This window comes from Stigmatopora nigra, chromosome 5, assembly GCF_051989575.1.
Source record: "Stigmatopora nigra isolate UIUO_SnigA chromosome 5, RoL_Snig_1.1, whole genome shotgun sequence".
NCBI classification, from domain to species: domain Eukaryota; kingdom Metazoa; phylum Chordata; class Actinopteri; order Syngnathiformes; family Syngnathidae; genus Stigmatopora; species Stigmatopora nigra.
Window position 1 is genome coordinate 14482615 of NC_135512.1, and position 24886 is coordinate 14507500.

Consider the following 24886-nt stretch of genomic DNA (forward strand, 5'->3'; position numbering starts at 1 on the left):
CACACACACACACACACACACACACACACACACACACACACACACACACAATATCTTATAAATAACGCGAGATGTCAGCTATGCTTTGTAAACCAAGTGTTTTATCGTTGATCGTCCGACGCAAGATGGTCTCCAAAAACTATGCCGCTAACTCTCCTTTCGAAAATCTCGCATTGCATATATGATATCTATGCCTGTAAGTTTTCGCTTTTGATTTTGTCTCTACAAGCAAGTTTTAGCTGCTGTGCAGGTAATACTTGACCCTTAGGAATGTACAGCTCGATTGCAAGGTAAGTCAAGTCGATCATCATCAGCTTGTTTCATTATATTCGTCCATTTGTGACCTTTGGCCTCCATTTCTAGTAGTAAACAACGATACTACATTTGCAGGTCATCAGGCGTCAAAAGACGATGAGAAATTCTAACTTTTTTCAAAAATCGGAAAGATAGTATCTCCACATTTTGATTAATGGGAGATTGTAACAGTTCAATGCGTACTGCCCGCTTACTGTACATGTGTGCTTACTACCATTCCTCCACCCTGACAAGTACAGTGGTACCTCTACATACGAAATTAATTAGTTCTCAAACTTGTAATATTTAATATGTAAATTGTGAGAAACAACAAAATGAGACAGAAAACATTTTTATTCGTGCATACATCGTGCAAAGACGAAGCTAATTTTAGTAAACGAAAAAAACACTAACACGTGCACTTAAACACATATAAACAACTTCAAATTATGAATTAAAAAACATTTAGCATTAAATATATGTTTTTTCAGAAATAATTGACTCTGCCACACTATGTCCTACATTTTTTCCCCTCCTCTCTTGAAAGGAGTAACAGTCACTTGTTAAGTGACGACCTCCTTTTTGAAATCACCGTGACATGCCAAGGAGTCCTGGCTTTTATTTGCTTCCTTCTGCTTCAATATGCTAGTTGTTTTACGACCTTATTGCCTTGCAATATCAGTCATGGATGGATAACAGGGCCCGGTTCCTCATTTCATTCGCACCAGTAATCTATAATCGTTATAAAGCGTGATTATTTATGGGTGCAGAGCTGCCATTTACTTCTTTGAGGAGTTTACCCGGAAATGCAACGCAACTCTGGACAACCTCCCTAAACTCCAAAAATCCCGATTTTTTTTTTTAATGAAGCAACCATTTCAGAAAAGTACCACATTTCCAATTTAAATGCCTTAAAATTCGCACCATCGCTCTGGCTTCCGCCATCTTGGTTCAATTACACTGTAAAGCAGAAGAATTCAGTAACGAGTGCATTGTGAATCATCTGATTTACAAGTTCTGACGAATGATTCGTCTGCCGCGACTTCAGCGCATATCGATTTTGCGTGAATCACATTCACTCCGGATAAACTCTGGAAATGGGACAAGGGTACTCCTGAAACGTGTGCACCTGGAAACTCACTGGCGGAAATTCTTCTGAAAAGGACATTTGTAAATGACCTGGAAAGGCGTCTAACCATACAACTACATTGGGTCAGCGTGGCCAGCACCATTGTGTCTCGCCGAGTCTTCCCGTCACAACAAGGGGAAAAAAAGTGTTTCTGGGAGTATAGAATAGAAAAAGCGTGATCTATGGATGGGTGGATGTTTTATGTTAACATTCTCACGCTACATTTATCCAAACCATCCACCGTAAAGCGTTGAAATCTTGAAATGGTGGCCAGAAACAGCTCTTGGGTCCTAATAGACGAGTGATTAAATTTATTTACCTTCTCCGAGTGTATAAATTCAAGCTTTGAGCATTTGCAAGGATCATCTATGAGTATGCCTGACCAGAAATATGTTAACTTGCTGCTCTCTTGTGGTGGTTTTAAGCATTACACTCTGCATATTCTCATCTCATTCTCTGAATTGCTTTATCCTTATTAGGGTCGCGGGGGGTGCTGGAGCCTATCCCAGCTGATTCCAGGCCAGAGGCAGGGGACACTCTAAATCAGCGGCCAGCCGATCACAGGGCACAAGAAGAGGGACAACCATTCACGCTCACACCCATACCTAGAGCCTATTCAGAGTGTCCAATCAGCCTACCATGCATGTTTTTGGAATATGGGAAGTACCCGGAGGAAACCCATGCAGGCCCGGAGAGAACATGCAAACTCTGTTCCTCCCGTGGTCTCTCTGTGCTAAAATCCCACCCCACTTCTGCGTCGACTGGTTTTATTGACAACAAGATCATGTGACACAGAAGTAGGAGGTGGCACACATGACCTAAGACATAGTTGTTGTGACTGTAAAATTCCTGTAGATGGCATCTCTGTAAAATTCTATTCTAATTGCTAAAGAAACCATGCTTACATTTCACACTCGCCCCCACTGGGCTGCCCACCCTTCTGATTAGAAAAATCCCTACCTTCTTCAGTGCACACTGCAGTGCTTCCGCTTAGTAATTTCCGTTTGAAGTTAGTTTTATGAACTACGCAACAGCTTCGCTATTTTCTGAGTTTTTATTTTCAAAATATTTCCCTTTGGTTTACAATGTTTTAACAAAAATCCCCCCAAATGTAACTGAAATTTTCCTTTCTTGAACCCATTTTTCAAGAGATTTTTTTTTATAGCGCAACAACAGTCTTTTCGTTCTAAAGCCCCCTGCTTGTTTTGAATAAAGAAGAAAGTTGCACATTCAAAAAAAGAAAATAAGCTAGGATGTTTGTTTTTGGTAGGCCAGCGAAATATAGGGAGATTCTCAGACAGAAAGGAAGGCGCCCACAACTATTTCAAAATAAAATGATGGATACAGGATGTATTGACGTTTTGGGGAATATGTAACTTGTATGTCAAGGGACTCGTATGTCAAGGCATTACTGTAGTTGGTTATTGAGTCTTGTAATTCTTTACATTTGCCTTTAGAAAAATACCAACTTGTTTTACAGGATTACGTTACAGCATCAGCGCTGTGTAATTCGACATATAAGCTCTGCAGCCAGAAAGAGGAGAGCTCTCCCGAATGCTTTCCCTGTGTTAGACCTCCCACTTCAAGCCATCCACCAGCATGTTTATGAAGCTAACCATCGAAATAGTAAAACATGTCACAACAGGTAAGTGATTTATATGAATTTCATATCAATTTTGCTTCCTTATTAACTATTGTGTTTTTAAAATTCCCAGGTACATAGAGCTGAATAAGAAGGTGACTAAAGGAGGAGGAGAGAATGCGATTGCTAGACACACTCAGAGGAACAGAAAAATGTTGGTTAAGGATAGACTGCGCCTGCTATTGGACGATGAAGACTTCCTAGAGCTGTCACGCTTCGCGGGCTTGGGTCTACCATATGGAGATATTCCATCAGCAGGCTGCCTGACGGGTCAGAAAGTACTACAGTCTTCCCTCGATTATCGCGAATTCACTTCTTTGCGATTAAAAAAAAAAAAGAAATTAATTTAAAGTTCATAAAAATGTGGAGATCCACACAGAAACCCATAAGCGGAAGCCACTCTTGCTACCAAGACTCTAGCACTGAAGGGAAAAAAAGGTAGTTATAACAGGGGTGACCCTTCTTCGGGATTTTTCAATTAATCGTGGCCAGGTCTGGTCTACATGAACCGCGATATTCGGGGGATTACTGTATTAAAAGAGCATTTTGATGCTAAACAAAGTGAAATATAACCAGGCCCAGATCTTAACAGCAGTTGCCCTATTTTGTGTTTGTCTGACTGTACGTGTTCCCAGGTGTTGGCAAAATCAATGGCCTATGGTGTGTGTTCATTGCCAATGATGCCACGGTTAAGGGTGGTACAGCTTATCCAATCACAGTTAAGAAGCAGCTGCGAGCACAAGAGGTGGCCATTCAGAACCGTCTGCCATGTGTCTATCTGGTTGACTCTGGAGGAGCTTTTCTGCCACTGCAGGTCAATATTCCACACTGTTCTCTTGGTTAATTTTAAAATAAAAGTGTCCCTTTGTTTTGACATACTTAACATCTAATTATGGACAGTCGGAGATCTTTCCTGACAAGAACCAGGGTGGGAGGACATTCTATAATGAAGCCATTATGTCTGCAATGAAAATTCCACAGGTGAGGATGTAAACGTGGTCAAACTTATCAATATGTTTTCAGATTCTGATCTCCACGCTGCCAAAGTTAATTCAGTTAATGATTATACATTTTGAGTTTTAAATACACTTAATGTCATGAGTTTACCAATTTGCTTTGCTTACACTAATTGTAATCTATTCATCATTATTTTGTTTTATATTGATGATGATATATTATATTAATTATATAATATTGCATTGTGTGTGTATGTGTGTGTATATATATATATATATATATATATATATATATATATATATATACACATACATATATATATACACACATATATATATACACATGCATACACACGCACGCACACACACACGCATACACACATACCACTTGCCAACGAGAGGTTGTATATGTGCCATTCACACTGACTAACGGGGGAGGGGGGCACTGAAAAAAATGCAATGCTCCGCCCAATGCTCGCAGAGACATTACATAGAGGGAGTTGCGACCAGACATGTAGAGGGAGTTGTGGGGAGAGACAGTGCCTATGATGTTCTTATGAGCAGCATCTCATGTCCGCTGTCTGCTAGTATATCAAAATTAGTCCCGTATCGCAAGATAAATATTTGCCCGAAATTTTACTCATCTTGAATTACTCGTATGTCGAGATACCACTGTACACAGTATTCCTTAAATATCAGGGTTAATGTCGACCAGACATGTCCACGATAATTGAAAAATCACAAAGTAGGGTCACTGCTATTATAACTAACTTGCGAGTTTCAGCGTGGAGTTTCACATTTTTATAAACTTAAGAAAAAATTAAAATTAAGAGCAGGAAAAGAATCACAAAGTGAATTCGCGATAATCGAGGGAAGCCTATGTGTATGTATATATGTGTGTATATACATATAATAATTTTTTTTTAAATGTTTTTATACCCATTCATCATCAATAGTATCTCTAATCTAATAAACCAGTCCCCATGATAAAGGTTTCGGTGGTGTGCGGTTCATGCACAGCGGGTGGAGCTTACATTCCCACAATGGCAGAGGAGACCGTTATGGTGCACCGGATCGGAACCATGTTTCTAGGAGGACCACCACTTGTCAAGGCTGCCACAGGGGAGGAAGTCACACCAGAGGAACTTGGAGGAGCCAGGCTTCACGCTGAGTAGGTTCAGAAATCAGTGGGTTAGTGAAAATTGGGAATCGGGCGGCTTATACGTGAAAAATTGTCAAATTTGACAATTTCAGGCCAATTTTGAGGGTGCGACTTATATGCGGGCCACCTTATATGTGAGAAAATACAATCCATTATGCAAACACTTTCAAGGAAAATGAGAGAGTAATAGACAGAAAGGGGGTGCAGGGGCACTTTCTGCACGGCAACGCGATCGTACCATAACAAACAAATTTAAATGAACTTGGATTACAATTCTGGCAAACTCAAAAATACATTTAATCTAACCTTACACTAAACTTATTTTTTATAAATGTTTTATACCTTTCTTCTCCCGGGTTGGCTCTATTCCCCCCCCCCCCCACTCTGACTTTCAGATGCAACCTATCAAGGGATGTTTGTTTTTGTATTCCCTTAAAAATATTCCGAAAATGATGCACTCTAATATCCTCATAATAGGATAACGCACGACCATTTCCAACGAGAAGTAGTTATACGCCATTTGCACTGACTAACGGGGGGGGGGGGGGGGGGATGCAACGCTCCGCCCAGTGCTCGCAGAGACATTACAAGAGGGAGTTGCCACCAGAAAGACAGTGGCCATGATGTTCTTATGAGCAGCCTCTCGCATCCGCTGTATGCTCTATCAAAATTCGTCTCAGCTCAAGATAAATATTTGCCCGAAATTTTACTCTTATCTCAAATTGCTCGTATGTCGAGGTACCACTGTATAGGAATCTACTGAGTATGTTAATGCATTTAATTAGCACGGATTTCTTTTAAAGTCTGAGTGATGTGTTTTCAGAGTGAGTGGCTGTGTGGATCATTTTGCCTGGGAAGAGAAGGAGGCATTTGAATATACTCGAAACATCATCTCCACCCTCAACTTCACGCTGCCCGAGGATGATAATAAGGATGAGGAAAAGCCACTCTACAGTTCAGACGAGCTTTTGGGTCTTGCTCCCAGAAGTTTCAATTACAGTCTGGATGCAAAAATGGTAAATCAGGCACCATACTACTTGTTAAAACCACGTAGAATGGGATGCGTTGGGGAAAGTGAATAGAAATATATATGTCCATTAGTGTATTTCTGATATTATGTTGGTTGTCTCTGTTCATCCAGGTTATAAGTCGACTGACAGATGGGAGCCGCTTCCAGGAGTTTAAGGCTTGCTTTGGAACCACACTCATCACTGGCTTTGCGAAGATTCATGGGTATTGAAACTATGGCTGATAATTCAGATTCAGAAGATTAGTGCTGTCCGATAAGACAACATATGGATGCTGCTAAAATGATAAAAAATGCTCTTTCGAAATTTTTCTGATCTATTGTGATTATCACCATTGATAGACCTATTCTTACAATCACGATTAGACAAATGAAAAACCAACACGTATAATCTACACAGACAACAGAATTCTTTCCAATATCAGTGTCGATATTAATAGATAATTAGATATCTTTACATTTGAGAAAAACATGTTTGCAGTGGAACTTCGGTTTTCACTGAATTGTTGGTGTTGCAGTATTACTTGATACATTTAACTTTATTGGCAGAACAGTTTAATGCCAATTCAAAAATAAAGTGAGTGGAGGGTTGTCATGATTGTTCAAACTGCCATGTCAAAAAAGTCAAATATAACTAGTAATAGTACTGCAACACAAGCTTATTTCTTATAGTGTTGACATCAAACAACATCTTTCCATTTCCAGTCTTAATCTCAAAAATAATGACTCACACACTCATTCATCCCCATTATTTGATTGGTTATTTTACGGTATCTTATTTGGAGGCACAGCTGGTACATGACACCAACATTGCTTGGGGGTCTATAGTGCAATACTCATCTCTGTTTACGCTTTATACTTTATTTTGTGTTTTCTGTTTCTAAACCTAGTCATCTTATAGCAATAGTGGCCAACAATGGAGAGTTGTCATATCAAGCTGCTTTGAAAGGATGTCACTTTGTCCAACTATGTGACCGGAGAGATATCCCACTCATCTTCCTCCAGAACACTCCACCATCCGCTGGAGTCACCCTATCAGTGTCACAGGTATACATACACACGTTTCCTACAAGTGTTGAGTGAGGAGCCCATCACTCGTCAAGTTTAATGACTTATCGACACATCAAGTATGTTTTTCTGGTGACTGAAGAAAAAAGAAAAAATAACGCTTTGAGCCAAAGTAGCGTATTTATTTGCATACAACCCGCCCCCTTAAAATTGTCCCAAAATCATTGAACTTTTCAATTTCTCATGTATAAGCCACCCCTTGATTCACAAGGATTACAGGGATTACAAATGTGTTGCTTTGAAGCGAAAATCACGTGGTATTTCTGCGATACTGTATTAATCAAAATCACATTATTAGGGTTTATATCATAAAGGAATTAATTCATTCACTTTTTTTTCTTACTGCAAAACAAAATAACCAACAAATAATAAATGTTACTTTGGGGACATCTACTGGTGTAAAAGAGTAACAAGTCATGTGCGCATATCCTTGATTAAGTCTTTTTTTGTTACAAATACGGCTTATATTTGAGAAAATACAGTACCGTCACTGTCCTTGCCACACATACTTGGAACTCAATACCAATTAATATACTCAATACCAATTAATATACTTCTGTCTCTGAAACTCTTCGTCAATCATCCCATAGGCTCGCTGTTAGATGAACGAAACTGGCCACAACTCTTCTAAAACTGCTACTTGTGTTTGTGCGTGTGCGCGTGCGTGTAAATCAGGGGTGTCAAACATATGACCGGATCTGACCCATCTGGTGGTTTGGTACGGCCCGGGGAAGAAAGCTGCATTGTATATAAAAAAAAGAATTTTCTTTAAAATGTACAGTTCTTTTATTATCCGCTAGGGGCGCAGTGTTTTAGTACGTGTAGACAACATGAATTGACATTTATTTATGTTCTTATGTTATTCTCTTGTTCATAATATATTGTTCATAATGTAAAAGGAAAATTCTTTTCATAAACATTTTGACAATTTACTCATTCTTTGCACTAATTATTAGTTTTAGTGACTAATACAAAGGAAAAAAAGTTAATTGTTAGTTCTATGTAATTTTGCAATGACTTTACTGGTCCGGCCCGCTTGATCTCAAATTAAGATGTATTCGGCCCGCAGACTAAAGGGAGTTTGACACCCCTGGTGTAAATGTATGTCTAGTATTTCATTAGTTCAGTATGTTATTTATCTTCAACCTACAAAAGGTACTAAAGATGGAAATGAGTTCTACAATCTTACATATTTACATATATATGTTCATTACCATGAATATGTTCATTAATATGTTCTGTCCCTTTATTAAATAAATCAAACTCAAACTGTAGAAGACGTGGAACCAGTAAAACTACCATTTTAGCAGCAATTGGAAGTGACCGCTAAAACAAACAAAAAACATACATAGCGCCCACGATTAGTTAAGCGTTTTTAATACTTTAATCCCACAAATTCTTTATCACCCATTTCTGAACTATAAACCAAATCAATCAGTCGTTCAGTGACACTTCAACTTGGCGGTTAATGCGTAATCTTGATTAATTGTGATATTCGAGAGATTACTGTAATGCTTCTTTACTTTTTGTTCTAGGCAGAAATAAACAGCAACCGCATAAAGGCTCAGGCTTCTATGATGTCAGCGGTGGCCTGTGCATCTGTGCCCAAAGTCACTGTGGTGATAGGTGGTTGTCATGGTGCCGACAGCTACGCAATGGTAATGGTTTCTTCAGCTTGACCACAACCAAGAACCATATCACTTGCCCATAGTCCATGGAGCCCTTAGTTAGCAAGTTTGCTCAACACACTATCGCATCTCATTTCACAGGCCATTTAATTTTGCAACAAAAAAGTCGACATTAACATTTTAATGTGTATAAGTGTCTTGATTATTGATTGGTATACAGTGGTACCATGAGGAATGAGCTTAATGCATTCCGGGACTGAGCTCGTAAGTCGATTTACTCGTATATTGTAATTTTCCACTGAATAATGCAACAACAAAAAACATGAAAAAATGCAACGCTCCGCCCAGTGCTCATAGAGATCTTTGCACAAGGGAGATGTGGCGGGAGAAATCATAAAGAAGCCTCTCGCAACCTAGCCAACTGACCATCTCAAATGCTCGTCTCTCAAAATTTGTCTCGTATCTCAATGTAAATATTTGCTCGGAATATTGCTCGAATGTCGGGGCACTCGTATGTCAAGGCATTACTGTAGTTAGTTATTGAGTCTTTGTAATTCTTTACATTTGCCTTTAGAAAAAAAACTATTGATTTTCCTCATGTCTGAAATTTATCTGATGTAAATTCCAGTATTCTCACATTTATTTTTCTGGTTGTCTTCAGTGTGGACGGTCTTTTGACCCGAACTTCCTGTTCCTTTGGCCCAATGCCAGAGTGTCCATGACGGCTGCAGGTTACGCTGGTTCTCTGCTTCATCCCAACAGTGAACACCAACAGGATGAGGAAGATATGGCAAACAAAATGCAGTCCAAGATCAACTTGACATTAGAGGAGGAGAGTTCTGCTTTTTTCTCCTCTGGGCGACTATGGGATGATGGAGTTATTCTTCCACAAGACACTCGAAGGGTATAGTATGATCTATACATTTTTTTGGTGTGCATGGTCAGTTAATATTGACAAATCTTATGTATTCATTAATGTAGTTATATGTATCTACAGGTTCTTCGAGATTGCCTGGAGATCATTAAACAGAAGGAACACGAACTTTCAAAAGAGAAACTACAATCAGGAGTTCTACGGATTTGAAAAGTTCCATCTAGCATATTTCGACATTTACCAATACTATATTTAAAAAAAAAAATCTCAGCACAGAAGGCAGACAAGCAAATCATGTTTGTAATTTTATTAAGGTTTCTAGGTTTTTTGAAAAAAAAATGAACATCTACCCTATACTGCTGGTCAAAGTATACCTTCATTGGAATCCATTTACGAAATGCTTTACATTTTCTTTTAATTTAAACATAATTTCATTAGTTTGAAGGCAGTTGTGATTTTATTTGTCAGTAAAGCTTCCACTGTAGTGTTAAATTGATGTTTTCTATATTTTCACGACTATATGGTGCATCACATTTAAAGCCGCAGTGTCAGTAATGAGTGCTATTTCTGTATTTGACACACAAAGGACGCATAGTTTTTAAATACGCAGCCAGGAATGGCAAAATATACACCAGTTTAACATGACCAGACATTTTGTCAACAGAACAATTTGTCGCCAGACTCGCTTTGGCAAAAGCTCGAACAACCGTGCAAGCAGACACGTTCGCCCAGGCGGCCACAATCCATTCGCAAACCGTAGCATAATTAGCCCGGCGACTGCCTGCCACCCTTCATGAAGCTGTGTTCGCCAACTCCCATCTACTGTTCCTATTACACTCGCAACTTTGCTTTGAAAGCCTGGTTGATGCCGATGTCCAGCGGTTGGAGTTCTTTAGTCAAGCCCCTGGGAATGACGGCAAGCTCTGAGCTCATTTTCGTGACTAGGTTTTTCATCGCTGATGTGAGATGAGCACAGATGAAGTAGCAAATCAAAAGTGAAGATGTCATACTGGGTGTATTGACAAAATAACTATATATCCAAGCAGTCACTGCACAGTACTTTTTCTACGGGGAAAATAGAGTCGGGGGCTGATTGCCGTAGTTGTAAGAACTGTAGCGGATGGTGTACCCTATTGACTGATTTATTTTATTTTATCGTGATAACAATTTTAGTATTGGTCCAGATTTCTTTATAGGACTAGGTGTTAAATATCCCTAATATTCAGCACATCAATTGACAGAGATTGGAGATAACGTCTTACATGGGGTGGGATTTGGCTAGGATCACGTGGTGCCACCTGCACGCCACATCATCAGTTGTTTGCCCCACACGTCATTGGGTGTTTCGGCCACTTATAACAAGACACCCTCTGCAGAGGTTGGCCCACCACAGGATGATCAGCCCCGGGTGTGTGGCGCAAGGTGGAACCACGCGGTCATGTCCGTTGGTGGATCCGCGCTTAGTTGAGCTTCGTCTGGGGTTCTGATACCCTGTGAACTGTGGTGAGTGTCCCGCCACTGGGCTTCACTCGACTTATTTGTCCTACCTCTGAGGAAGTAGTGGTCAATGCGAGGCCCCTCGCTAAGCTCTTTCAGGCACTTAATATATAATAATATATATAAAGTGCACTGGATTATAAGGCGCCTTGTCTATTTTGGAGAAAATTTAAGGCTTAAGTGCGCCGTATAGTCGTGAAAATAGAGCATATACACTGTCATGTAAATGAAATGTAAGATGTTCCTGCCCTCCTACACATACTGCCTTACTCAATGAAATGGGAATGAGTTTGATTTATTTAATAAATGGAATGTGCATATTAATGAACATATGGATATTGTTAGACGAATAATTTTAGCACCTGACTCCAATTCCCTAACTCTGTCTTATCCCGTCTAACAACGGAGCGTGTTCAGCATCAGAGGGGACAAACCAGGGTTGAGTGAATTAATCCACAGATGATTTATTCCTGATAAATTGATCCATACAGAGCTTTGGGTCTCCCTCCCAAATAGTATTTCAAAAATGCATATTCATTCGCTGATTGACAATGATGCGGACTGGTCCACGACTGCCAAAAACGGTGTCTTCTCCGGACTTCACACTTTCCATCCTCAAATCCACATCATCCAGACCTCTGTCTCCGCTTGTCTTCCCACTCTCCATTCTCGAATCCACATCATCCAGATCATCTGTCTCCTTATCAGCATGAGTTCAACCTCAAAAGAAGAATCTCAGACAGCCTTTTGTTCATATTGTAATTGAGTTAAGAACAAGAGTTTAATCATACAATAGTAATATCAAAATGAAACAGCTATAGTAAGATGAATGAGTAAAATATGTCATATTCTTCATTATACATATGAATGAACATATAGCCAAAGGCAAATTTCACTTGGGCAGCTTGTTTTTCCCTTGCCCAATAGCAGTGATTAAACATGTGCATACTGTTCTGTATATTGTTCAAGATTACAATATGGAATAAGACCCTGTCAGAGTTTAAAAAAAAAATATGATGACTCTGCCACTATTTTGTAAAGTCTCCCTAACAAGTTGTCACTCTGACCATTGATTTTCTTCTGCCAGAACTGGACTCAAAGCTAGAGAACTCAGATAGTAAATTCTTAGCAAACAAGTGTTTTTATTTCTCAAAAAATTCAAGATCCTTAAATGAAAAATTACTCCTACAAATCAAAACAATACTAAAATAAACTCCCACCGAGGAAATCAAATAGCAATGTTTAAAAACAACTTCACAAAAAAATGCTGGTTGCTTACAAAATTACTGAGCTTTTATTTCAGGACCAGTTTTACTTGGAAAAATATGGAAGAAGGTTTACTTGGTGACATTTTGGCACTAGACAAAGGGGACACGTGACTGTTTAGTCACAGAAAGCAATGGAAAACCGGTGGAAATTATAGGTGATCAGGGATGATGTCACTACAGCTATGGAGTGAATGCTTGAAAATAGGGAGATTAATTTTTTTTTTCATTTAATATGGTTTAATTATGACAAACGACACAAACATTCTTAATATTTTCCAATGCTATTATTAGATGTAGAATAAAAATTACATTTCAACATTTATGTGAATGAAGATTTAGTTGAGAAAAACAGGATTCAATGTTTCTCAAATTTAATTTTTGGCATTTCATTGCCAAAAATAGATTTTAGAAGTGGATTGCATCTCCAAACTCCACCACTTCCGTTCACAAATGGTGAAAAGGCACGATATACACCTTCCATTTTGTTGTTTTGTCGAATATAAAAATTACATTAAAAAATCGCATTTCTTTATTGCATTTCTTTAATTTAATCAAACTTTTCAAGAAACATTTAATTAGTATTGAAATGAAGTCAAACTTGAGGCGACATTGTAGAACAGAGCAGTCAAGTGAATGAACTGCAGAGAAAACAAACTACTCAAGAATGTATAATGTATTTGTAGACTCCTTAGTCATTTTGATAGTAGGCTAATATAGATACATACAGCATGTGTTGCATTCATTATATGGATTTTATTTTTTTCGCGGTTCCAGACATATTTCGTCCAATATGGTTCTCTCAACTTTTTGGGCTGCCGACCCCTGAACTAGATGTTTTCCAACCTCAAAAACAACTGTCAGTGCCTGACCTTGTCAATTAGTGTTTTTCCAATGAAATATTTTTGTTTTTATAAGAGTAAATTGATTTACTTCAATACAATAATGTTTTGTTTGTTATTGTTTTGAAGGTGCTGAACAATATTAAATTATGTACAGTCGTACCTCTACTTAAGAAATGAATTGGCTCCAGAATTTATTTTTGTAATGTGACAATTACATAAGTAGGGGTGTACTTTATATGAAAATTCTCTAATTCATTACACAGTCCTCACAGCACTGCCAACTAATCCCTTTAAAATTGTTCTGTGTCCCAATTTTGTACGAAAGATGTGAGGAAACACAAAAATTAGAGAAAACGATAAGGAAATGATTTATTAATGTCTCAAAATGAAAAAAAAGTAGCGATGAAATGAGAGCCCAGTAGAGCGTAGCGATGTCCTAATGTGAGAATCAATGCATCCGCGACATTATTTTCAAAATAAAATAACATAAGAAAATGCAATTACTTTTTGGGGAGATTTCGTAACTTGGATCTTTTTCGTATCTTGAGTCACTCATTTGCATATAAAAAAAATTGTAACCTGAAAATGTCAACCCTTTAGAGATATGACTGTATATTGTATATTTTATTTTATCAACGTCGATGTTTACATGATGGAGTATACAGGTAGTTGTGACTTTTTATAATAGTCATACTGAAGAATGAATATCAGACACTTGTAGCAACTTAACTACCTCAGGATGGATATGAGGATCATGACTTGTAGTAGCCGTGAAAAGTTACTGGAAATATGCAGTTGACCTCTGCCCTGGCAATCTCAGTCAGTCTGGCAGCATCTAAAACCAGCAAGAAGCCTGGCATCTCTGCTCCGGGCTTCACTACAATGCTCAACAACACACCTATGGGACACACAAACACACACAAGGGAAATTATACAGTGGTACTCATTTTGTGGGTTAGACTATATAATGCACACTACGTTGTGCACAAAGTGTTAGAGCGTTATTCTGCGTTTCTTACTAGTTATGGACTTAAATTGATTTACTAGATTTCCAAATGGAGACGCCAATAAATATTTACTGTATCTGTTGTAAGTTGCATGCAGATGTGATTCAGATAACTGAATATAACATTCTGACATATATAAAGTGAGTCTTCTACTTCTTTACCTATTGAGTATATCACCATTAGGTACCCTATTTATTCAAGTATAATGCACATCCGTGTATAAATTGAACCCATAATTTGTGACTAAAAACTGGTGTGAAATAGTTTTTTTTTTCAATTTTTCTCAGCTCACCCCAAGGATTGCACCGGTACTGGAAACGGGCAAATGCTTAACAGATGTCTCCATGACAAAACATTTATTCACAACTTATGGTAGAGAAACTAGGTAAAACAAACCACTGGTAACATGAACACAATTCTCAAATGGAATTTACAATTTTGAATGCTTAAAGTATAATTCATCCTCATAATATATACATTTGTTCAAAGTCTGATTGTTCATCATCAGATCCATCAAACAATTGATTCCATTCTTCTTGAGCGAGGATAGCGCTCCCTGGCCGGACTCGTTTCCCTGGAGCAACTTTTTGTAATTTTTACCCCTTTTACCCTATAAATTTGCCCTAAGGCTATTTGGAGAGGGCTATCTTTTGTGAAAGAAGGTAGATTATCTCCATCTAATGGACAAAGACAGGTTTTACATTATACATAACAACTTTTTCAGCGCTGAAGGGCAGCGTTTCACCGGGATTCGTGTATAAAGCGTACCCGAACTTTGCCCCAGTTTTAAGGAACAAAATTTTGCGCGGTACACTCGAATAAATACAGTAGTTTACACTGTCTTCCAGTGTCATTGTATATGATGGAATTCTTACCATCATCCTCCTGCGTAGCTCCTGGTGTTGGTACAAACATTGGTTCTGACGGATAACACTCTTCCTCCTGCCAGACCAACGTCTTTTTAGTTTGCACATTCAACTTGACAATCTACAGAAAATACAGGAAATTGGCAAATTAGTTTCAAACATTTCCTTTCCAACAGACTAAAAGTATATAGTCTTTTCACCTTGTCAGGGATGAAATGGTTGAGTCCAAGACCATAAGTGTAGGAATACTTCTTGCCACGACACAGAGAGTAGTTGATTTGTGGAAACTCAAAGGCTGAAAAACAAAGAAAACACTAAAATCACCCTCCATTTATTCACACACTGCTAATCCTTGTCAGGGCCATGGTGTGCTGGATCCCAAACTGATCACCAAGTGGGAATTGAACCCATGGTGCCCACACTGAATTCAGACGAAATAACTACTGCACTGTCAGGAAGCATTTGTATGCAATTTATTTTCTGAACCGCTTTATCTTCACTAAGATCGTGGGGGGTGCTGGAGCCTATCCCAGCTGACTTCGGGCCAGAAGTGGGGGCCACCCTGAAGCGGTGGCCAGCCAATCACAGGGCACAAGGAGATAGACCACCATTCACGCTCACACTCATACGTAGGGGCAATTTAGAGTGTCCAATCAGCCTACCATGCATGTTTTTTGGAATGTGGGAGGAAACTGGAGTACCCGGAGAAAAGCCACGCAAACCCTGGAAGAGTAAATTCCACGCAGGTGTACCGACTTGGATTTGAACCCGGGACCCCAAAGCTGTGAAACCGACATACCAACCACTCGAGCTGCTGGACCCACCCAGGTAGCAATTCTGTTTTTAATTTTTATTTTTTTTTAATGATACTAGTCTGTTATACAAACTGCATTCTATCATTATTGTTATGTTGCACTTATTTTTATTTGGTCAAGTTATGGAAGACCAAGCCAATGGCAAATGACGGATGTCTCTCATCTCGTTTTACGTCATCTCATTTTCCGATCTGCTTAATACTCACTAGGATCGCCGGGGGTGCTGGAACCTATCCCAGCTGACTTTGGGCCAGAAACGGGGGACATCGCAGGGCAAAAGGAGACAAAAAAACATTCACATTCACACTCATACCTAGGGGCAATTAGGAGTGTCCAGTCAGCCTACCATTTATGTCTTTGGTATGTGGGTGGAAACCAGATTATCCAGAGAAAACCCACATAGCCATGGGGACAACATGTAAACTCTTCACAGGTGGACCGACCTAGATTTGAACCCAGGTCCCCCACTGGGAGGCTGAAGTGCTAACCACTCAGCCGCCGGGCCACCCATGACTGGATGAACAGTTGGTCAAAAGTTTACATACACGTCTGAAGAACATAATGTCATGGCTCACTTGAGTTTCCAGTTATTTCTAAAACTCTTGATTTTTCTCTGATAGGGTGATTGGAACAGATATTTCACAAAATATTCATGAAGTTTGGTTCATTTATGACTGTATTATGGGTGAACAGAAAAAAAGTGATCAAATCTGCATTTTTAATTCAATTGGGTGCTTTTGGGAGCCATCCACAAGTTTCTGGTTAAATCTTTGACAACTCCTCTTGACAGAATTGGTGAAGTTCAGTTAAATTTGATGGCTTTCTGACATGGACTTGTTTCTTCAGCATTGTCCACAAGTTCTTAATGGGGTTTAAGTCAGGACTTTGGGAAGGCCATTCGAAAACCTTAATTCTAGCCTCATTTAGCCATTCTATTACCACTTTTGATGTGTGTTTGGGGTCATTGTCCTGTTGGAACACCCAACTGTGCCCAAGACCCAATCTTCAGGCTGATGATTTTAGGTTATCTCCTCCTTCATTATCCCATTTACTTGCTGTAAAGCACCAGTTCCATGGGGCAAAACAGCTCCACAGCATAATACTACCACCACCGTGCTTGAAGGTAGGCATGGTGTACTTGGGGTTAAAGGACTCACCTTTTCTCCTCCTAACATATTGCTGGGCATTGTGGCCAAACAAATCGATTTTTGTTTCGTGTGACCACAGAACTTTCCTCCAAAAGGTCTTATCTTTGTCTATGTGATCGGCAGCAAACTTCAGTCGAGCTTTAAGGTGTTGTTTTGGAGCAAGGGCTTCCTTCTTGCACGGCAGCTTCTCAGTCCATGGAGATGCAAAACACGCTTGACAGTGTACAGTGTACACAGACACCTGTGTTCCAGCAGCTTCTAATTCTTGGCAGATCTGCTTTTTAGAAATTCTCGGTTGAATCTTCACCCTGCTGACCAATTTTCTCTCAGCAGCAGGTGATAGCTTGCGTTTTCTTCCTGGTCTGGCAGTGACAAACAGTACCATGCACTTTATACCTACAAACAATTGTTTGCACTGTTTCTCTTGAGACCTGCAGCTGCTTTGAAATAGATCCAAGTGACTTGATTCGTGTTGCTGTATGTATATTTTTGACCCAGCAGATTTGACCACTTTTTCTGTTAACCCATGATAAAGCCATAAAAGAACCAAACTTCATGAATGTTTTTTTGTGAAAAAGAAGTATCTGTTCCAATCACTCTATCAGAGAAAAATCTGAGTAGTAGAAATAACTGGAAACTCAAAAGAGCCATGACATTATCTTCACAAGTGTATGTAAACTTCTGACCACAACTGTAAGTCACATTTTTGATTTTTGGTGTGTGTAAAATATATTAAACATAGATTAATGTAGGATTAGACTGTTTGTCACATTTTTCATTCTAATATATTTAAAATTATTCAATCTGAAAACAGTTTGGTAGCTGTTAATAGTGCTTTCTTTCCCGCTTTTTGACAACAAGGCACTTTTGAAAAGGAATACAAGTGGGTGGCACCTTGTCTTGGTTTAGAGAAGAGGACTTCAGGTTCCAACCAGATAGTTCCATCACAATGCAGAGCAGCAGTTGCTGTCGTGTATGGGAGAGAAACCAGATTCTTTCCTTGATCCTCCTAAAAGGCCAACCATTAAAATTATTTGGGTATGCCCCCATTAAGGCTTCAGATCATTTATATTCATGACTTGTTTATCCCAAAATGTTGTGATTACTAATTGCTGGACAATAAAACATTCTTCCACCATCCTTCTTCACTAAGGGGAGCTAGAGTCAATCCTAGATGGCTTTTGGTCAGGCAGAAACTTAATTAGTTAAACTGTTTGTCTTGGATTGGTTTGAACCAGTGCTTCTCAAATAGTGGGGCGCGCCCCCTGGGGGGGGGGGGGGGGGGTTGTAACCCTGGGGAACAGGATTTTATTTTGCCGTACTAGTATAAAGTGTAATTGCGCATTTTTATTTCAGGCATTGATGCACTTAAAATCTTTTCTGTTGCAGACTTAAAACAAGATTTAATAAAGTTATTCTTTGTAAGTTTGACTATTTTTCTTTCTTTTTTCCGTTTTCTTTAATGTTAATAAGGATAAAATGTTGTACTTATAACAATTTTAAAAAATGATTTTATTTATAGTCACGGTGGGAAGTGGGGGGGGGGGGCGAATAGCTTTCTTCTTGCTAGGGGGGGCCTAACAGAAAATAATTGAGAAGCACTGGTTTGAACAAACACCTGCACCCACAGTGGCCCACAAGGATCGGTTTGCAGACCTCCGATATAGACAATCACGCTCATATTCAAACATATTTTTCGACTGAGGGAGTGAGACACTATGTCCAGAAAAGTTAGAGAGAACATGATATAAACTCCGACTTTAGATTTCATTCTTCTATGTGTGTACTCACGCTGTATATATCCAGTGGCAATACATATCTTCTAACCTCAGGCTGAGGAGCTCGCTTGGCTGCTTTTTTAACCTCCTCCCACTCACCTCTTATGTTTGCCAGGTACAGGTAGTTGTAGACAAAGTCATGACTGCAAACAGACAAGCATTATGGATAAGGTTGCCAACATACATATACAAAGGCCTCTCAGAACACACTCACCTTTTCCACACGCAGAGATCAACAACAATAAAACCATTATCTTCATAAGCATTAATATGATGGAAGATATTGAAAGGTGATGTTCGGAACTTGTAGTTTGACAGATATGTTGCTGGGTCCTTAGTGGCTAGGTGAAACCATGTCTACAAACACAAATATGAACACCCATAAACAAAAAAAAACGTATTATTTGTCTCAACCTTAAAACACAACGATAGACTCACATACCCCCATGCTCTCATTTGATTCAAAGCAGTCCATGTATGTGACTCCTCCCACACTCCAATTTGACAGAAACTTGAGTAGGTTGATTTTCACTGGCTGCTCCACAAACACGAAATAGTTGTCAGTCAAGCCAAAACTAGGGACACCCGCAAAAAGAGAGATAATTAAACATTTTAGGGTGACCAAAGTATTTTGAAAATATGGTGATGTCTTGGAAAAAATCTCACTGACCTGTGGATGTAGGATGGTTTTAACCTCTCACTGCTTGGGATTTGAACCACAACCTGGGATTTTTCTAAAGGGTCCGAATTGTCTGAAAATAAAAGATGGGAACAATAATCATCTTATTTACAGGACAAACATGACCTTCTATTGTTGTTTTTAAATCTGTTGATCTGTTTACTTTAATGATCAATACTGCATATATAAATATATATTGTATATTAAACAAAGGTGTCGGACTCGGGTTGGTTTGCGGGTTGCGTTAACGTCAACTCGATTTCATGTGGGCCGGACCATTTTAGATATAATATTTGGATTTTTTTTGTATAAATGGATTAAAAAAAACTAGATTAAAAGCCCTGAATATTCAGTTTGTTATAGATCTAAAACAATGTTTATTTTATCATTTTTAAAAATATATTTTTAGATTTTACAAAATTATTTTTGAACTAAAAACACAGAAAAAAAATACTACAAAAATTGTAATTATTGATTTAAAAGGGGGAAAATCAGGAAATCTATACTCTTCATTTTAAGAAATCTATACTCTTCATTCATGATTTACTTTCCCAGGCCACACACAATGATGCGGCGGGGCAGATTTGGCCCCCGGGCCGCCACTTTTACACGTGCTAACAGTTATGTATACTATTTTAGATGCCATTTAAATGTAACAGTCACAGTGCAGTAAAATACAGTCATACCGCTAATTACGAATGCCTCTAGGTACGAAATGTTCAGTTTATGAAAGCTTTTTACATGCGAATGAGTGCCTTGAGATACAAAAACGATCCAAGTTATCCAAATCCATTAAAAAGTAAATGCATTTATTATCCGTTATTTTATTTTAAAAATATTGTCGCGGATGCATTCTTTCTTACTTTAGATTAGAACAGGTGTCGGGAACCTTTTTGACGAAGAGAGCCATAAACAATTCATATTTTCAAACATTATTCTTATTTTATGTTTATTAGATCTGTGATTCAGATAACGAGTGGAAAACTGAATATAACGTTCTGACGTATATAAAGTGAGAAATATACTTCTTGACCTATTGAGTATATCAAGTGTAGATAGTTGAAATTGTCTTACAGTATATTTTCTGTTGCCTACCGTTAGCTTCCTCTTGTCCCAGTGTTTCAACACAGATAGATTTTGTATGCCTATGTGACAGGGTGAAGTAGTTGATGTTATACATGAGTGCAGGTGTTAAGTTGAAAGGGGACTCATGCCGCTAGCATGCGTTAAACACGGGGCGATGACGTAATGATTAACCAATGGTCATAGACCTTGGTAGAGTATAATTACGGGCTATTCAGACATTTCTCTAAGTTGGTTTGAAATACAAATACCACGAAGGACCTGTCTGATTATTTCACCCGTCTTTTAAAGGTATGTTGCTTTGTTTTGAATAACGATTGAGTGTGAGATGTGCAAGAGGCAATAGTAGCATGTGAGAAAGAACGTAATGCTTAGTGATGCTTGTTAACTTTTTTTATGTGTGCGCGTAAATGTGCGAGTCTCGGGTATTGTTTACAGCAAGCTACCTTCGGCCGCTGGTTATTTACTTTTTCATGTGTGCGAGTAAATGTGCGAGTCTCGGGTATTGTTTAAAGCGAGCTACCTTCGACCGTGGGTTGTTTACTTTTTTTTATGTGTGTGCGCGAATGTGCGCGTCTCGGGTGCATTGTCTACAGCAGGCTACTTTCGGCCGCCGTTATAAGGGTAGCATAATAGTTATGCAGTATATGACGGCCGGAACAAAAGGTAACAAGTTACAATACTCATAAGTTATAATCGTTTATGCAGCAAGTACATTGCTTTGGATTATAACGGGTTGTTAATATGTTACTATGTATATATTTGAGTGTTATTGTATATTATGTTTTGTGTGAATTGCTTAAATAACTAAAGTTGGTTTGAAATACAAATACCACGAAGGACCTGTCTGATTATTTCACCCGTCTTTTAAAGGCGTAATACTACCACCCCGTGGAAAATCACGGGTACAACATTTTTGGAGGCACCGCTGGGATTGCTGCTTTGATGACCAGTATTCACAACCTGACTACTGAATGCTGAGCCAGCAGAACCAACCACATCCAGGAAACAGACAGTGAGGAGAGGTGTTGTGGTGAAAAGGGACGTGAAGTTGGCAGAGTACTCGTCATCTGAGGCCAGTAGAGATCATCAGAGAGACGGTAAAAACGTGCCAGTTCAGTGTTCACTTTTGCATCATAAACCAAACTCCTACTGTGTTGAGAAAATGGAAATGGAACGGGAGCAAGTACGCATAGAGGTAGAAGAAATGTTGCACAAGCTAACAGTTAATGACCTGTTAGAAATATGTGATTTCCTTAACATAGGGAGTCCGAAACGCATATCAGAATTCAGATTGGGTAGTCACATTAATGAACACCTGGAAAGGAGCGAACTCAAAGACGAGGACCAAGGTATGTCTGAGTTGTTAAAATTAAAAGAGGGGATAAGGATGTTGTATGAAGACAGAAGACTGGGGTGGCAGAGACTTTTTGGGGCAAAGCAGGCAATAAATAGTGAACACTTGGCCTCTCTTGAGCGTGAAAAAATTCTCAAGAGGGACCTTGAAGCCATGAAACAAGAACAAGCTAGGCATAATGAAGAGCGCGATAAGCAAAGAAGAGATTTGTTGGAGCAGCTCTCTGCGAGAAATGAAGCTATAGAAATTTACAAAGCTGAGAGAGAAAATCTGCGGTGCGAAAATACAGAGTTGAAAAACCAGCTTGACAAAACAGTTGGCTGTTTAGCAAAGGCAGCAACAGATGTGGAGGCAAAAGAATTGAAACTTTTATCTTATGAAGAGGAAATAGCCCAACAGAAAAAACTCTTGGCGCTAGAAAACTTACATACTGATGAAATCGTTCAATCTAAAGATCACATCATCAAAAAACTGGAAGAGGACATATCGCAACAGAGAGAAGCCTTTCAGAAAAAGATTGACCATCTTGAACTTCAGTTTGAACAAGCTGAGCAGCAGAAAACTGATGAGATTAGCGTACTGCAAGAAGAGAAAATGGCTCTGGAGAAACAGGTGGACATGTTTGTTGTGGAGAAGGAGAAACTTTTTCAGACCAAGCAAGCAACAGAAAGAGAGATTATGGCATCTCTCCAGAGGGAGGAAGTACTGAAAGAGGAGCTTGAATTATTGAAGCTGCAAAAAGTTACATTCTGGAAAGAAAGGGAACAAGAACAGGCGAATGAGAGGTTAAAGATAGAATCAACTAGAGCTTTGACCCAATATGGTAGAGACACTGACAAGTCTCCCCTTGAATGTCAAAAATCTAGTGAATCAATTCCTACTCAACAGACAAAGACGAGTAGATTCCCAAAGGTCAAACCAAAACCAGACAACCTGACACCAAGAGGAGGACCTGGGAAGCTCCGTGACTTCTGGGAAGATGCAGTTCACACAGTGGTGAAGCAAATGGGATCTGGCCTACTAATTTATGAAGTTAGGCCAGGAAGAGGTAAAGATCGTTCCAGAATTCTGTACAGAAATCTACTAATGTCTTGTGAACATTTGCCCGTTGAGATAACACCAGAAGAAGGGAAAATCGGCACGAGGACGCCGAGAAAGAAAAAGCAGCCGGCATCTCATCAGGAGTCAGAAAAAGAAGGCGATGACGAGGATGACTTCCACTGTGAGCTGCGCCAGCTAAATGAGAGAGGTGCCCAGGAGATGGAGCCGGAGCGCGGGCCACTGCCTGTGGACCGGACACACGGGGTGGGGGGCCCTGCTTCCGGACCAGTACAAGTGGAAGAGGACCATCAGCTGGAGGACCTGCCTGGTGAGGGAGCAAACCCTCCTCTTGAAGGTCCTAGTGCTGAACAGTTATCAGAGACTTTCCCGCCAACCGCCGTGACGGAACCTGAGGCGCTGACTGATGAACGGCCGAGAAGGGAGAGACACCCACCACGACGTACGACCTATGACCATCTTGGAATCCCCTCCTGTTATAGTACACAGTCACCGCAGGAGCGGCTAACTGTTTACCCTGCACCAGGAGTGGGCCCTTGGTTAGTACACCTGCATCCATATTACCTGCAGCCACCTTTTTTGTTTGGACTCCAACAAGCTTGAACATACAAGGACGACTGTCATGGACTGTTATGGATTGTTATGGACTGTTATGGACTGTTATGGACTGTTATGGACTGTTATGGACTGTGATTACTGTGCCATCCAGTAAAACGTGGACCGTACGAGTTGTGGATTATATTTGAACTGTGGCCGTGCCGCCTGGACTTTAATGAGCATCGGCTCACCAATGTGGGAATGTTTGGGAGCATATTAATGTCGGGACGACATTTGTTTTTGTGGGGGAGAGTGTGACAGGGTGAAGTAGTTGATGTTATACATGAGTGCAGGTGTTAAGTTGAAAGGGGACTCATGCCGCTAGCATGCGTTAAACACGGGGCGATGACGTAATGATTAACCAATGGTCATAGACCTTGGTAGAGTATAATTACGGGCTATTCAGACATTTCTCTAAGTTGGTTTGAAATACAAATACCACGAAGGACCTGTCTGATTATTTCACCCGTCTTTTAAAGGTATGTTGCTTTGTTTTGAATAACGATTGAGTGTGAGATGTGCAAGAGGCAATAGTAGCATGTGAGAAAGAACGTAATGCTTAGTGATGCTTGTTAACTTTTTTTATGTGTGCGCGTAAATGTGCGAGTCTCGGGTATTGTTTACAGCAAGCTACCTTCGGCCGCTGGTTATTTACGTTTTCATGTGTGCGAGTAAATGTGCGAGTCTCGGGTATTGTTTAAAGCGAGCTACCTTCGACCGTGGGTTGTTTACTTTTTTTTATGTGTGTGCGCGAATGTGCGCGTCTCGGGTGCATTGTCTACAGCAGGCTACTTTCGGCCGCCGTTATAAGGGTAGCATAATAGTTATGCAGTATATGACGGCCGGAACAAAAGGTAACAAGTTACAATACTCATAAGTTATAATCGTTTATGCAGCAAGTACATTGCTTTGGATTATAACGGGTTGTTAATATGTTACTATGTATATATTTGAGTGTTATTGTATATTATGTTTTGTGTGAATTGCTTAAATAACTAAAGTTGGTTTGAAATACAAATACCACGAAGGACCTGTCTGATTATTTCACCCGTCTTTTAAAGGCGAAATACTACTACCACCCCGTGGAAAATCACGGGTACAACACCTATT

The 24886-nt window shown here is 39.5% G+C and overlaps 2 protein-coding genes across 2 annotated transcripts in view; one reads left to right on the forward strand and one right to left on the reverse strand.

Moving 5' to 3' along the window:
• Nucleotides 1-124: 124 nt before the first annotated feature.
• LOC144197214 (methylcrotonoyl-CoA carboxylase beta chain, mitochondrial) lies at nucleotides 125-11605 on the forward strand. The gene is made up of 12 exons (XM_077717877.1): nucleotides 125-290; nucleotides 2904-3068; nucleotides 3139-3335; nucleotides 3701-3879; nucleotides 3966-4046; nucleotides 5014-5192; nucleotides 6007-6199; nucleotides 6325-6416; nucleotides 7101-7257; nucleotides 8814-8936; nucleotides 9568-9810; nucleotides 9904-11605. The coding sequence occupies exons 1-12, from the start codon at nucleotides 271-273 to the stop codon at nucleotides 9988-9990; spliced, it is 1716 nt and encodes a 571-aa protein (XP_077574003.1). The 5' UTR covers nucleotides 125-270; the 3' UTR covers nucleotides 9991-11605.
• A 2197-nt stretch (nucleotides 11606-13802) lies between these two features.
• LOC144196861 (retinal Mueller cells isomerohydrolase-like) overlaps nucleotides 13803-24886 on the reverse strand; it is a 15608-nt gene continuing 4524 nt past the window's right edge. Inside the window, exons 7-14 of the mRNA XM_077717361.1 lie at nucleotides 19672-19753; nucleotides 19444-19576; nucleotides 19216-19358; nucleotides 19015-19144; nucleotides 18118-18232; nucleotides 15461-15555; nucleotides 15270-15381; nucleotides 13803-14285 (exon numbers count right to left, since the gene is read on the reverse strand). Of these exons, the coding sequence (XP_077573487.1) occupies nucleotides 14140-14285; nucleotides 15270-15381; nucleotides 15461-15555; nucleotides 18118-18232; nucleotides 19015-19144; nucleotides 19216-19358; nucleotides 19444-19576; nucleotides 19672-19753 (956 nt within the window). The 3' untranslated portion in view covers nucleotides 13803-14139. The remainder of the gene's footprint in view (nucleotides 14286-15269; nucleotides 15382-15460; nucleotides 15556-18117; nucleotides 18233-19014; nucleotides 19145-19215; nucleotides 19359-19443; nucleotides 19577-19671; nucleotides 19754-24886) is intronic.